Here is a 14083-nt window from a genome sequence, read left to right on the forward strand (position 1 = left end):
TTTAAGAGTAAAGATGGGTGTGGGGGGAATCAAGTCAACTGGTAAAATGTCAAAATACATACACCATTACCATCGAGTTACATTTTAAAAGCCCAAGAATTGCCTCTACATTTGACAGCAACTTGGCTGATCTGTACAACCCTCAGAAACACTGAAAAAAAAAACTAGCTTCCACCATTTTAATTAAAACCAGCCCTCTCCATCCAACTTAAACAAGTATACCAAATAAACTTGCCCTAAAATCAGCCTGTTAAAAGGATCAGCTTTACAATTTTATGGCCTGAGTTCTAGTGTCTTGAATACAGGATCAGTAGCCTTCATGGTAGTATACCAAAAAAGCTTTCAAATCCAGAGTCCCCCTAGCTTATCCTCACACTTTGGGGAAACCAAAAACAATCATCCTAGTGCTTTCCTCAAAATCCCTGTATGGCAGGGCAGGTAAATATATAACTGAAGTGTGGAGTTTAAGGATTCTGGAACTAGACTTTCTGGGGTCTAATACCAGTCCACCACTTACCTGCTCTCTTTGGCTCTGAATTTCCAACGGTAGTGGTTATTATATACCGGGGGTGCCAAAAAATGTATATGACTTGTAGTCATCTTTTGTTATCAGTACATATTACAATTTTAAGTTTTTCCTTTAAAATGTGTATTTTTTTTTGGCACCTTCTGTTTATAACAGTTTTGAAGATTCCACAAATGTTATTCAGTTGCCAAATATTCACCTAGCCTAGTATTCAAGTAAAGGACTAAAAGGCTAACAAGTCTCCAAGATTCCTGTAGGACACCATTAATCTCCTAAAGATGGACACAGAACCTCAAGCAGTTTTCACTATTGTTTTCTCCTTAACATATATTGTCACATCCACTTCAGGACTAAAAGATAAAGCTATGTGAAAGCCCTTTAAAGCATTTATGTGCATTGGTTTAAAAACGAACAAAAAAACCCCACATGATCTCTGACCATCAAAATTATGTTACCACCTTTAAGATAGGCATGCAACATTAACTGTTACAAAGGTAACCTGATGTCAACAGATTAAGTCAGAGATAAAGGAAAAGAGCACGGGGGCGTCACATACTAGGGAAACTCAAACAACTGTTAGTCATCGTTTTAAACAGTTTACTGCCTTCTTTGCCCATCATTTGACCAGCCTGGCAATGTCAAAAGTAGTATTTAAATTAAAAAACAACCCTACCAAACAATTTCAGGATTCTCTACAAGGCATTTTGAACATGTTAACATGTTGAAGGTAGAAGAGGAGGGAGTAGTAAAGAGCATACTTCCTCAGACAAACAAGACAAAAAAAAAAAGCAGTTTTATAATCTTTTATTATCAATAACAAACAGCTGCTTTACCGCCCTTGCCAGGCAGCTGTTCAAGGGTGAATGGGAGGACTCCCTTGACCCTAACAAGGAAAACTCAAATTAAGCCTTTATATACAAGCAAATTTAGAGCTCTTTTAAGTGTCCAAAGCTATTAATTAGTTTAACTGAGGCATTAAACTAATTCTGAATTAACATATTTGAATAACCAGGAACTAAAATGTTCAAAATTTTTCTAGTACAAAAAAATTAATTTTGCTTTAGTTATAAAAGAGCTCTGTCAATATACACAAACTATATACTTCAGACATTCACAAAAATGTGAGCAGAAGGCTTATCAAAAGACATTTAATACAATTAGTTTTCAACAACCCCTTGGTGGTCCACATCTACAAAGATATCCAGCCCAACCCAACCCCCCTCCAAATACCACCCCCACAGAAAAGCACATACTTACCAGAATTTTAGCAAGTATGGTATGGGAATTTTTTTTTTTTTTTAAAAAAGGCCCCCAGGGCAAGTTATTTACAGTTTAATTGCCACTGTCAACTGATCTGGACCGGGACCGGGACCGGGACCTGGACCTCTGGCGATCCACAGATGCTGGAGACTTAGATCTACTTGAAGAACCACGTTTCTGGCTCTTCTCAGGTGCAGGAGACCTACTAACAGAACGGGACTTGCTCCGGCTCCGGCTCCTGCTCCTGCTCCTAGACCTGCTGTAAGACTTCCGACTCCGAGAACGAGACCTGCTTCGTGACCTAGAGGAACTCCTGGTCCGGGAACGAGACCTGCTTCGTGACCTACTAGGAAGGGGGGAAAAATACAACTTAAGTGGCAGGCCCTACATTATCCGCAAAATAAAACTTTGACTTAAAAATATTAAGAGAGATACCTGTGCCTTTTGCTGCCTTCAATTAATTTGATTTTTCTCCCATTTATTTCTTTTCCAGAAAGTTTTTCAATAGCATTCTTTAAGTCACCATAAGAGGCAAACTCAACCACCCTACAAAAAAACATTTGTAGAATCATATACATCTTATAGTCTCAGAAGTTACAGGAATCTAGATTTTCTATGTTCATTTTGCTATTGCTCTAACCAAGTCTTAACTCTCAACGGATAATGCAGCATTCAAGTAAAGTTTCTCAACCTCTGAACTGTTGTCATTTTAAGCCAGACAATTCTTTGTTGTGGGGAGCTTTCCTGGGCATTGTAGGATGTTTAAAACTCTCCAGACATTGGTCAATATCCCCCAGGAACCACCACTGCATTTGAACATGTGCAAATTTTAAGTACTCAGACACATTCACAGTAAAATTTCCAAGATGTTTTAGAAGGCTCTTATGATCTTCAGTACACACTCACCCTTCATTTAATTTAGGTCGATGTGCATCCGCAAAGGTTACTTCCCCAGCTTGTCTCATGAAATCTTTGAGGTCCTTAACACAAGACAATTGTGTTAAGCAGAGAAAAGGAAACGTGACACACAAACAACCACATGGTATAAAAACAAGACTACTGGAAGAGAAGATGTTAGATAAAGTACAAACATGGCATTTACCACACTTGTATTCTATCAGAATTCAAAAATTATGTCAGGGCACGAAGTAAGCAAATAGCAAATTGCTTTTAAGCAAAATGCTTCAAGAAAATTCAGATTTTAACATTAAATAGTATTAGTCTATACTGAGCTCAATACAGAAGGAAAACAAAAAACAAAAAAAACAAACAAAACAAAAAGAAACAATACAACTTTTAAAGACTAAAGTAGAAATTTTATATTTAAAAACAGAACATTTACAAGACACCAGTTATTTTGTGCCCCATATGTCATTAAAAAAGTTTACTTTACCTTTATTATTATTTCCCTAGGCTAGTCAAGCAGCAAACCGTTAATCGGTCGAAGAAACCTTCATGACATATGCCCGACTGGCTCTTCGCCACCCACTTGAAGGACACTACCCAATCGATGGAAGCCTTTAATCGCACAGCCCTCCCTATTAGCAGACTACTGGCGGATGCAGACATGTTCTACTCTTGTGCAGTTACCAAGGACCACTTTACTGCGATCAGGATTCCAACGACCACCTAATTTCGTATCTTTCAACTCTTTTCGACCAGGACCTCTTATTCGGAAGCGTTACAGGAAGACAGCTCTCAACTTAAGGATCAGATCACGTTATCAGCGCTCTGGGATCGCTGCAACCTGGCACTTCAAGAAAGTGCCCCGATTACGTCTAGACCGGCAAACACAGATCTAGAGGTGGCCAATTGATCACTGTAGGAGCTGACTGGCAAAGTCAACCAGGCCCAACCAAGAGTGACCAAGACAACGATTAGGATAACCCACAGGCACTCCTCGTCATAAGGCCAACGACACAGATAGGCTGGCAAATAAAGGGTTTAATATTTGGTTAAAATTGATTTTAAAAACAAGTAAAATATCCTCAAAACATTTACATTTGATCACTAATATTAAAGTTTGAAATATCCCCCAGTTACATTTAATTAAAAATTTAAAATTACAGTTAAGTCCATTAATTTAATTAAAAATAATACTTTTAATAAAATATTAATAAAAAATTAGCTACCCATTAGTTTTTTAAAAAACCACAATAAAATATCTCAAAACTGAATTACAACAAACCTGCCAGCTGACTCTTGAAGATAAATTCTCAACTATAAGCCGATTTTCTGTCCTAACCGGTGGAGCATTTCTGAGGAAGGAAACGAGAATTCAACAATGGAAGAAATGCAGTAACGTATTGTTTATTTTGTTCAATTTTGACCAAGTTTAAGCAGTCAGATATGACAAGTCATTCAAATGTTCATCGACAGTTTCTGACTTTATGACTCATTACACAGACTTATCAGAAATACTAGACTGACATAGGAATAACAGAACTGACTATATGGTAAATATCAGAATCACTTATTGCTAATGGTTCTTAATCACTAAATACCCCTGCAGTAACGATTGCTCCAAGAAGCCATCACATACCGTCTATCATTTCGAGGTCTGCGACTACTGAAACGGTCAGAATAGCGTCCTCTACCTCTTCCCCCTCGGGATCGAGCCCGAGCATGTTCAATAGTAACCCTAGAGAAGGAAACAAAAACCTTTATCATTCACCTAAGCAATGAGACCTAGAAAAATACCCAAAATCTAGAATGCTCTACATTACAATGCTAAATAGTCATAAACATAAAAATAAGGTTCTCACCTTTCACTACAAAGTTCTTTTCCATCAAGTTCATATACAGCATCGTCAGCATCCCTGGGATCCTCAAATTCCTAAAATATTAGCATGAAAAAATATAAAGCTTTACACAGTTTTCAAAGTATATTCTACAACATATTAAGAGCACCAAAAACATGTAACAGAATGGGACGAGTATGTTAATGACAGTGCCATATAGATAGTGAGTCTAATTGAAAAGTGATCAGGACTGGTTTCCTTCTAGCCAGCAAATTCTTTTGTTCACTGTCTTAAGGATACATAACATTTTCCAGACACACTACCTGTTCTCAATAAGATCGAAAACGTTACTTATCAAAATCTTTACGAACTGAACAATAGATAGCTCAAGAAGTTCTAACTAAATACTTACCACAAAACCAAAGCCTCTTTTGAGATCGATATCTCTTATTCGTCCATACCCCTTGAAGAATCTTTCCACGTCTTTCTCCCTGGCCGCTGGATTTAGCCTCCCGATGAATACTCGACAACCACTCATAACGCCCGGCTAGCAGTTCCTGTTAGAAAATAATTCAATTGAGACACCACCAGTGAATGTCAAATGAATGCCTAATCGAGGGATCAAAAACATAAACAGCATAAAATAAAATGTTTACCGGGTGATGTTATAAACAAGATTGCCAAGAGTGCCTCTTATTAGGCCAGGTCCCTTGCAGACAAAATTAAAACTCGGCTCCCAACACGATCCTTCCCTGGGCCCAGAACACAGCAACCGCAACGCCCACTGCCGCCTCTGGAACTGCGCAGCCTCACACTCTCCCCGGCTCTTCTGGCCCCCTCCCATCTGCCGCAGTTAGGAAAGGCCGAGAAGTGCGGGCGGAGCCGGCCCCGCCCTCCGCAAGGCCAGCCCAATGACGACGGGCCGAGCGCGCGTCGCCGCCTCCCAGGAGCGTCACAGCGGGTAGAAGACGGAATCTCGCAATGCCACGGCCGCGCCTGCGCAGATGGCGGCGGGAGGACGCTAGGCTGCCACAAAATGGCGGCGGGGTAGCCGGCGGGGGGGGGGGAAGAGCCGCGCGTGCCAAACTCCCTTCTCTCCCCCTCCCCCGACTCCACTATTCCGGAGTCACCGTACCCGCCCGCAGAAAACCCGAACCACACCCCGAGCAAAGCTCTCGGCTCACTACTCGAGGGGTTCGACTAGTGAATCAGAGGCAGGGAGGGGCGCACAACCCCTCCATGTAAAAACGACCGTAACCACGACCGCCCTTCCACCTTCACTTCCCCTCAAACAATACCCAAAGGGAGACGTGCCCCAGCGCCCACCTCGAATAAACTGCGCTCATTGGACGCCGTCCTCCGCAAAGAGAGCAGCCCTGGCCACTCGCGATCTGAGTAGCCATGAAGAAGCCTCGATCCGAGAAGCCATTCCCTCAAAGTGAGCCACTCACCTACCGGACAGGATCTTTGGCAGCTGAGACCCAAGAGAGAGGTCCGTAGTCTGCGACGGAGCCGTCTACCTCCCCGCAGACCAGGACTCAACTCGTCTACGTATCTCCACAACTGACGCACTTAGCTGCTCTGGCGTTCCACAAAATGGAAGGCGCGCCTTTACGTCACATCCGGGGCCGCCCATGGGACCGCCCCCTTAGGTCCAGGGACGGAAGTTTCGGTGGGACCGGGGCCTTTTTACCGTGACCGCCTGACCGACCTTCGCCCGCGGTGGGAGGGACCAAGGGGCGAGAACTGGCGTAGTTTCGGCCGTCAGGTTCCCGGCGCTGGAGGGGCAGCCATTGAAGATGTTCGCTTTCCTCAGGCTGTCAAGTTCTGTTCTTCGTTATCTCTAGTATGAAAATATTCTAAGATAAATCACGTCTCTCTTTTATCTGATTTTTTTTTCATGGTGACCTGAAGAGTACTGGGTAAGAGAAACTCAGGCTTTGCGAAAAGTATCTGGCCATCCCTGCCCTCTTCCTGCTGCTTGCAATTTGAGGTTGCACGTTGGAGGACGCTCCTTGATGAGCAATGAATCTTTTAACCGTACCATGGACGTGTTAAACCACACTAGTTATAGTAAGAAGACTAAGGAACTGCACTTTTTCTTAAAATGGAAGGTTTTTTACGTGATGAAATACTGAAATTGGGACTGCAGTTAGAAGGCCATCTTGAATTGAGTCCAGAATGCCGATTTCTCCATTTGCACTACACCAGGACTGTGCTGGCTATAAGAGGTTTCAAGCTCTTCCGAATCCAAACACATTTGGTCAACCCTCCCCGTTCAGGTTTCTGTAACGGAACACAAGATAGGCTACATTCTTCAGAAACAATGTTGTGCTTTCAAAGTTTCAAGTTTATTGGCCAATGGGTGTGAAATGTAGCCCTCCGCATCCTTAACTCCACTTTCCCAGTAAGGTTGTCAGGCTTAGAAATTTGGGCATGAAGATGGTGAGAGGCTTACGTTTCTTTAATACGTTTAAGTGGAACGCAAATCATCCCATTTTTGAGAGCTGCCCAGAATCTAGGGTTGCTGTTTGTAACTAGAGTTACACAGAGATAAAAGTAGTTCAAGGAGAGGAGCTCCCTGTCCTTACTCTGACCTCCACTGACCACCGGGGCATTTAGGAACTCTGCATTAGAACTTGGATAGTTCATATAGCATGAGCTAGTCCATTCATGAATTTTTATGTTTATTTTAAAAAGAGCCTCAGCAGGTACACAGCAAAATAGTGACGTTATCTATTGTGTGGGGGAATTTAAAAGGAAATATTTAAGTTAAAGAACATCTTTAGCTGATAGCCTGATCAACATTGGCATTTGATAATGCACAAATTGTACCAAGCCAGTACTTAATTTGTTTGCTTTCTACATAATTTTCAAAAAATCAGTCTTCCCATTCATTATTTTATACATTTTGTGTTGTTGACCGAAACAACAGCTTGTGATTTCACTCACTAAACATTTTTGCCGCAGTAAGAGATCTGGAAAAGGTTTTCTGGGGGGGGGAAAAACAGGAACAATGGTGCTGTACACCGGGTAAAAAGTTGGTGCCTTCAGCGCGTGCTGTTGTGATTTTCTTTGGGACTAATTTTTTTATAAAGCCTTTTCTCTTGATTACTGTTACAAAGTCTGTCATTTCCACAAAGGTGATTTTTCATCAGTATTCCCTAGTGACTTGATCTACTGTAATTTAAACCACTTGTCTTCTGCAATGCTTGTTTTTTCCATGACAACTACATAGTAAGTCCCTACCAGATTGTTTCTTAACAATTTCTCCAATAAATACAACCTCATCTTCCATGCGCAGAATTACTCTCCCTCCTGTGTGATCCTACAGTATTCTGTGTATACCCCTATAATTCCTTCATCACTGACTTATAATAAGATATATGTTATTCATGTTTTTGTTTTCCAGAAATGCCTAACACAGAAAAGACTCAATATTTGTAGACCTGGATTTGCATTAGCATTTTTTTTCAGGTCATCTTCTATAAGAATGTTTCAACAAAATGGCTTGGCATCCTTTTCCTAAGACATCCAAATGAGGGGCAAATTTTTAGTAAAGGAAAAAGTGCAAAGAAATCACAGATTAATATAAAGACAAAGTTTATTGGCCAACTCTGTCGGGGACTTTGAGCATAACTGTGGGATGTGTCATTCATCCCATTCCTGCTTTTATCTAACTCAGGTCAGCAAATTACAACCTGTGGGCCTAATCCAGCCTGCCACCTGATTTTTGTACAGCCTGAGGGTGGTTTTACATTTTTAAATGGTGTGGGCTGGAGGAAATCATAAGAATGGCTATTTCATGACACATGAAAAGTATATGAAATTCAAAGATCATTATCCATAAATAAAGTTGTTTTTGGAACATAGCTACTCCGTTTTATTTAATTATTGTCTACATCTGCTGTCCTGCGACAGGGCTGAGTAGTTGCAGTAGAGACACACAAAACCTCAAATATTTACTATCTGGCCTTTTACAGAAAATGTTTGCCAAGTTTTACCTGAGCTAACTGATTCCTAGACTTTAAAATGTTCTGTGAATGTTCCACCCAACTCCCTTTGTCAGATAATAACCAGGAGACAGGATGTGGTCTTTCTTTCTAAATAGAGTTTATTTTATTACAGTTATAAAAAAGAAATATAGCAAAAAAGTTCAACAGGAAAAATAATTGAAAAAAGAGAACACTCATGATCCCATCTCCCCAAATCTATCTCTGATTATAACTTGCTCTTTTCCTTCTTATGGTTTTTGTCCTGAGTGTTTAACATATGTTTTCTTTTCCAATTCAAAAATAATACATCATCATTTTTAAAAACATAGATATGAGAATATATTAATAAAAGGCCATCCTTATTCCCAACCCTGAGGGATAACTATTTGGCTTTCTTTATAATTACCCTTTAGTGTTTTTCTATAAGCACAATTTTCAAGATTTTATTTTCAAAATATGAATCATTCTCACATATAGAATTTGGTATCGTGATTTTTTCTATTCATAAAACTTATTCATGGGCATTTTCCAGCTTTCTTTGTTTTAATATACTTATGATCAAAAGTGCATATTCAGATTTGTATCTCTTTTTCTACTCAACATGACACAACTACATGCCTGGGGAAAATATTCATTCTGAACGGCAGCTACTCTGTTTCTCTGTAAATGTCCTAAATCTCACCAGATGCTTAAAAATTCCTATCCCAAACTCCCAGCACTAAGGAAAAAGTGTTGCTTCCTTGATTCTAGCTAATAATTCTAAAGATCTTTCGAAGGAGTAAGTATCCTTAATCTCTCTTGGAAATGTGTGTTTTTTCAACTGTTCCGTTTTGGCTCAGATTCACCCCTATATACCTATTTGACTTCTTTCTATTACTACATCCTGATTTTATATTGTTTAATTTAGTGCACAATAATTAAAATACCAATGAAACCACTATTGTACTTTCACTTGAGAGCCTAGTTCAGTGTTTCTCATCACCAACTGTACACTAAAATCATTTGGGAAGTGTTTATAACACTCCTGGGTTCCGACTGGCAGAAATTCTAAATTAATTGGTCTGGGGTAGAACCCTCATTTGTCAGTAAGGGCTGCAGGCAATGCTAATACTTAGCCAGTATTGGAGTTGCTGACTCAGGTCTAGAAACTCACTTTTTTCTCCATAAAACCCATCTGTCATCTGGCTCCATCTTCCCTCCTCCAAGTACTCATGCCTCATTCAGGTTATGGCTGGAGCCCTACTGGGACAGTCACAGGGAAGCAGATTCATGACACAAATCATTCTAACATCAAGATAATTAAATTCAGGGTACCTAAGCATATCATCCTAATTATCCCTCTTAATATCGACAGCTGCTATTTCCAGACACATAATCTCAGTCCTCACACCAACTCTTCCATGTAGGTGTTATAACATTTTTTTAAATGAAGAAACTGAGGCTTAGAGAGTCTAAGAATTTATTTTGCCCAGAGCATCCCACTTTCTGATTTTCCTGCCAAGGCCCTATTCACAAAAGCTTACGGCATGACTTCATGTAATACCTTTCTGTGCATTAAGGTGGCCCCAGAAATCCCAGAAACAGGAAGCACTACTACTGAATTGCAGAGTCCTGACCACCAAGGCCAGAGAAGTTTGGAGTGAGGTAGAAATTAGAATAGGCAGAGAGCATCTCTGCATAGGGAATGAACTGAGAGAGAGAAAGGATGCTGAAAATATTTTCTTAGATGTGGATAGAAAGCAATTCCCACTAATTCAGAATTTGTTGATGAAACTTAGAAATTATTTATAGATCCATAACGTAGTGCTGATTTGATGTCAGTTTGTGCTATGAAATAACTCCCAATTTAAATTCTAGCCTTAGCTGCTGTTTCTGTCCCACTTTTACCTCTATTCTAAGTTATCCTTTAACTCAAGGATTCTGTAAAAGAATCATTTGTGCTCTATTCCAAATGCAGATTCCCAGTGATGTTTCCCAAGGGAGCCTGATTCAGGAATCTCAGGCTCAGGAGTCTGAATATTTAACTGGCACATTAATCAGGTGAGTCCCAACTATAGTTTGCAACCAGACTTGCACTATTTGGTTCACTCCTTTCTTTCTCATTATCTCAGCAGCCGTTCCATGCTTTTTCTCCTCTTCTCCAGTGACCATTTCTCCTTCATTGTTAGCAGTTCTTATATATTACTGTGTGACAAATTATCCCAAAATTTAGCAGCTTAAAACCACAAACATTTACTGTCTCATAGTTTCTGTGAGTTAGGATATTCAGGAGTGGATTGACTGGATGGTTTGGAATCTCTCATACAGCTACAAACTGTTGGCTGGGGCTGCAGTCTCATCTAAAGTCTCAACTGGGGGTATCTCCTTCCAAGCTTACTCACATGACTAGTGACAAACCTCAGTTTTCTGTTGGCTGGAGACTTCAGTTCCTTTCCATGTGGGCCTCTATAGGATGTCCTCACAAAATGGCAGCTGACAATCCCAAGAGGGAATGAGAGAGAGAGAGAGAGAGGAGAGGAGAGGAGAGGAGAAAAGAGGAGAGGAGAGGAGAGCAGAGGAGAGGAGAGGAGAGGAGAGGAGAGGAGAGGAGAGGAAAGTTCCATTCATTTCCAAGATTTAGGTTCTTCATGCACAAGATTCCAGACCTTGGCTCCATCGATTCTTTCTTTCTCTCTTTCTCCCCCTCTTTCAAGTCCCACCCTCTTCACTACCTCTTAAATCTTTAACTGCCAAAGACTTAGTTTTCCTCTTAAAAAAAAGAAAGTCCTCTTAATCTATGTCACTTGTCAAGCTGCCCCATCTACCTTTCCTAAGCCAACATATTTCTTAGTGGAGCAAGTAACCTTTACACTCCGAGGTGCCCCTTTCTCAAGCTCTCATTCATCTCCAGTCAGACTTCCATCCCACCTTTCCATTGAAACTGCTCTCAACATTCATCATCAACCTAATTGCAAACTCCAGTGGCCTCCTTACAATCCACATCCTCCTGAATAAAAGCTGCCATTCATCTTCCCCTTACCGTATGCCAGGCTTTGCATTTATTAGCCTATTCAGCCCTTATACAACTTTCTACAGTCAGTTCATACTCCTTTTTTTTTTTTTTAATATGTTGAAACCAAAGCTCTAAATCACACAGCTGGAAGTAGAAACTTGAACCCAGTGTGTCTTTTCTAACTCTATGCTTCCAAAGGATTTTCTTTCCGAAGTTATAGGAGTTACTCAAAGGGGAAATAAAAAACCTTGTAGCATTTTTTAATTCAGGAGAGAAAATTTCACATCATGGGTAAATAACTTTAGCTACATTTCTGTCTGTCTCTGTGTTACAAAGATGTGAACTGAGCTCGACTATGAACATGGATTCAGCGTAAGCCATTACTATTAAGGATCGAAGCATCTAGGCTATGTTACAAGTAACATCCACAGGCTCAATCACACAGGGAAGCAGCTGACCCTGTCAGATAAGCATGCAGGCGCTGACATCAGATGTGTGTTGAAATTTCTGGTCCAATACTTACTGTGGTATGCTCCAGAGACCAAAATAGGGCCTGGCACATCAAAGACACTGCAACGATAATAAGGAGTGAATCTATGACTTCCAGCATGTTGCTGGACCTTTTGAGCCTCAGTTTCCTCATGTGAAAAATAGGTCAATAACTACTTAATTTGTAAAGTTGTTATGAGGACTAAGTGAGGCAATGCTTGTAATATATTTGATCCAGTGCCTGGTACTCTCAACACATGTCAGCTATAGTAAGTGCTACAGACAGGTTTGTCTCTCCATTCAGAAAGGAGAAAAATTAGAGTGAAGGTTAAGCTGTTGTAACCAAGAGAATCAATAAGACAGTGACTTAAAGAACATGGAAGGATCTTTCTCATGCCCCCAAATTTTCTGTAAGTAAAATATTACAGACTGAAACATTCTGAAGACCAAACCATTCAAGGGACTTATAAGAGGGAGAAAGAACTGGACAAAGGTCCATGTCTACCCAAGAGTCACCCCCAATGCTTCTTGTCCTCTACACCTACTTTCCCCCCAAGCTGTCAGGAATAGGAGACTGACCAATTACTGGGCTCTTTTCATCTTTAGTATCAAGAGAGAAGCCTCAAAAGTATGAACTCCCAATACCAATTCATAACAGAGCCATTGTGATAGAGTACACATACTCCCAGAAAGAGAGACCTCCTAGATCAGCCCCAGTCCTGGAAATTAGTTCCTCCCCTATACAACAATTAGGGTCAGGCACACAGGACCAACCCACTGAAGAACACTTGACATTCTATCTGTTTGATAGACCAGAGTACCCACAAATAGGTCCAGTTTAGTCTGGAAGAAATGGCTTACTCTAGTGTAGAGAGTTGTGGAAGGAAATAGGAAGCCCTGCGTGTGTTTCTTCCTGATCATTGTACCTCAAATAAATAGTCTCCTGTTTTAAGAGCTTGGATATTGAGTATTTAATTCAATGACCATGACTTGGGTTAAGGAGAACTGGAGTAAGATATCCTGCTGTGCAATTAGGCTGTCCTACTGAGCGCTGAGAGATCTGGATGAATCCACAAGGAGATACTGCTAGGAATCCAGAGCTGCGGAAACTTGGAGCCTGATGGAAAGCCAATGACCAGGAAAGGCCCAGCGTCTCCAGTGTTAGCACATAAGAACTGGTGCAACTTCTGAGTTTTAAGTCTGGGGTTTCCAGGCTGTCTGGATTAGGCTGACTGTTAAAACCTCTCTTCTGGTTTCTACCACCCTAATTCCTGTGCTCCCAGCCAAGGGCCCTCTTCAGAACAGCAGGGCATGTGGTATAAATAGTTGAGTGTTGCTCAAAATGGACACAAGGAAAGAAGAGCCCAGACATGGAGACAGAGAGGATCCTGATGGCCTCAACTACCGTGTTAATGAGCTGGGATTCTGTTTCTTGCCATATAAAGAGTCCTAATTGATTTGGCCACCAGCCCCCTCACTGTCTTCCCCCTCTAAAACATAAATCTGAGCATGCTACCTGCTTGCATAAAACCTTGCAACATCCCCTGGACACAAACCAGCTTGTATAGGACATCACTTGTGTAACAGCGAAATGCTCCAGTCTCTCTGACTCCATCTTATTTGGGCCTGTGTTGTTCCGAGGGCCTTCAGGCTACAGCTCCTGCTTTAGACGTGTTAATCACTAGAAGAATTCTGCCTGGGGCTTGCGTTTTTACAAAGGCAGCCCCTCCCATTTTCCCTTTCTGTGATGTAAAAGAAACCTGAACTCTACTTTTTTGAGAGTTTGAGAAATTGCTAGGACTCACATCATGCTTGGTGCCATCTCAATAAATAAAACTTTCCTTACTCCAAAGTCTGACATTTTGAGTTTTGGTTCTTTCGAAGCATCAGGCACATGGACGTTGTACTTGTAACACTGGGCTGGCTGATCAATGCTGCAATGATCAATGCTGCAATACTGTGATTTATAAGAAATATACATTTGAATGACCAAATACATATTTCTTTTTTTTTCCCCTTCTTGTGCCTTTCCCTCCCTCCCTCCCTCAGGTTCAAGGAATTGTTTCTCAGTCTAGTTGTG

The 14083-nt window shown here is 40.9% G+C and overlaps 1 protein-coding gene across 7 annotated transcripts; it reads right to left on the reverse strand.

The window, feature by feature from the left end:
- Positions 1 to 1314: 1314 nt before the first annotated feature.
- On the reverse strand, positions 1315 to 6133 carry SRSF5 (serine and arginine rich splicing factor 5). Of its 7 annotated transcripts, none has more exons than XM_033108782.1 (9): positions 5979 to 6129; positions 5184 to 5523; positions 4940 to 5084; positions 4552 to 4622; positions 4329 to 4427; positions 3975 to 4044; positions 2693 to 2766; positions 2222 to 2332; positions 1315 to 2132 (listed from the first exon to the last, which is right to left on the reverse strand). In XM_033108782.1, exons 3-9 carry the CDS (start codon positions 5063 to 5065, stop codon positions 1859 to 1861), a joined length of 825 nt encoding a protein of 274 aa, XP_032964673.1. In that variant the 5' UTR covers positions 5066 to 5084; positions 5184 to 5523; positions 5979 to 6129; the 3' UTR covers positions 1315 to 1858. The 7 variants fall into 7 exon arrangements, with proteins under 7 accessions (XP_032964673.1, XP_032964677.1, XP_032964670.1 ...); XM_033108786.1 differs by having other exon boundaries at positions 1315 to 2129; positions 5854 to 6125; XM_033108779.1 differs by having other exon boundaries at positions 5854 to 6122.
- Positions 6134 to 14083: the final 7950 nt, after the last annotated feature.

Source organism: Rhinolophus ferrumequinum, chromosome 6 (genome assembly GCF_004115265.2).
Source record: "Rhinolophus ferrumequinum isolate MPI-CBG mRhiFer1 chromosome 6, mRhiFer1_v1.p, whole genome shotgun sequence".
Classification (NCBI taxonomy): domain Eukaryota; kingdom Metazoa; phylum Chordata; class Mammalia; order Chiroptera; family Rhinolophidae; genus Rhinolophus; species Rhinolophus ferrumequinum.

Bases quoted from the DNA above. Each gene is read 5' to 3' on its own strand.
- SRSF5 (XM_033108780.1), bottom strand. From the start codon at position 5,065: ATGAGTGGTTGTCGAGTATTCATCGGGAGGCTAAATCCAGCGGCCAGG. The intron at 2,767-3,974 runs GTTTGTTGTAAT...TCTTGTGTTAAG, and splicing joins CTTCAAGAGTCAGCTGGCAG to GACCTCAAAGATTTCATGAG. The intron at 2,133-2,221 runs GTATCTCTCTTA...CCCCCTTCCTAG, and splicing joins GAAGGCAGCAAAAGGCACAG to TAGGTCACGAAGCAGGTCTC.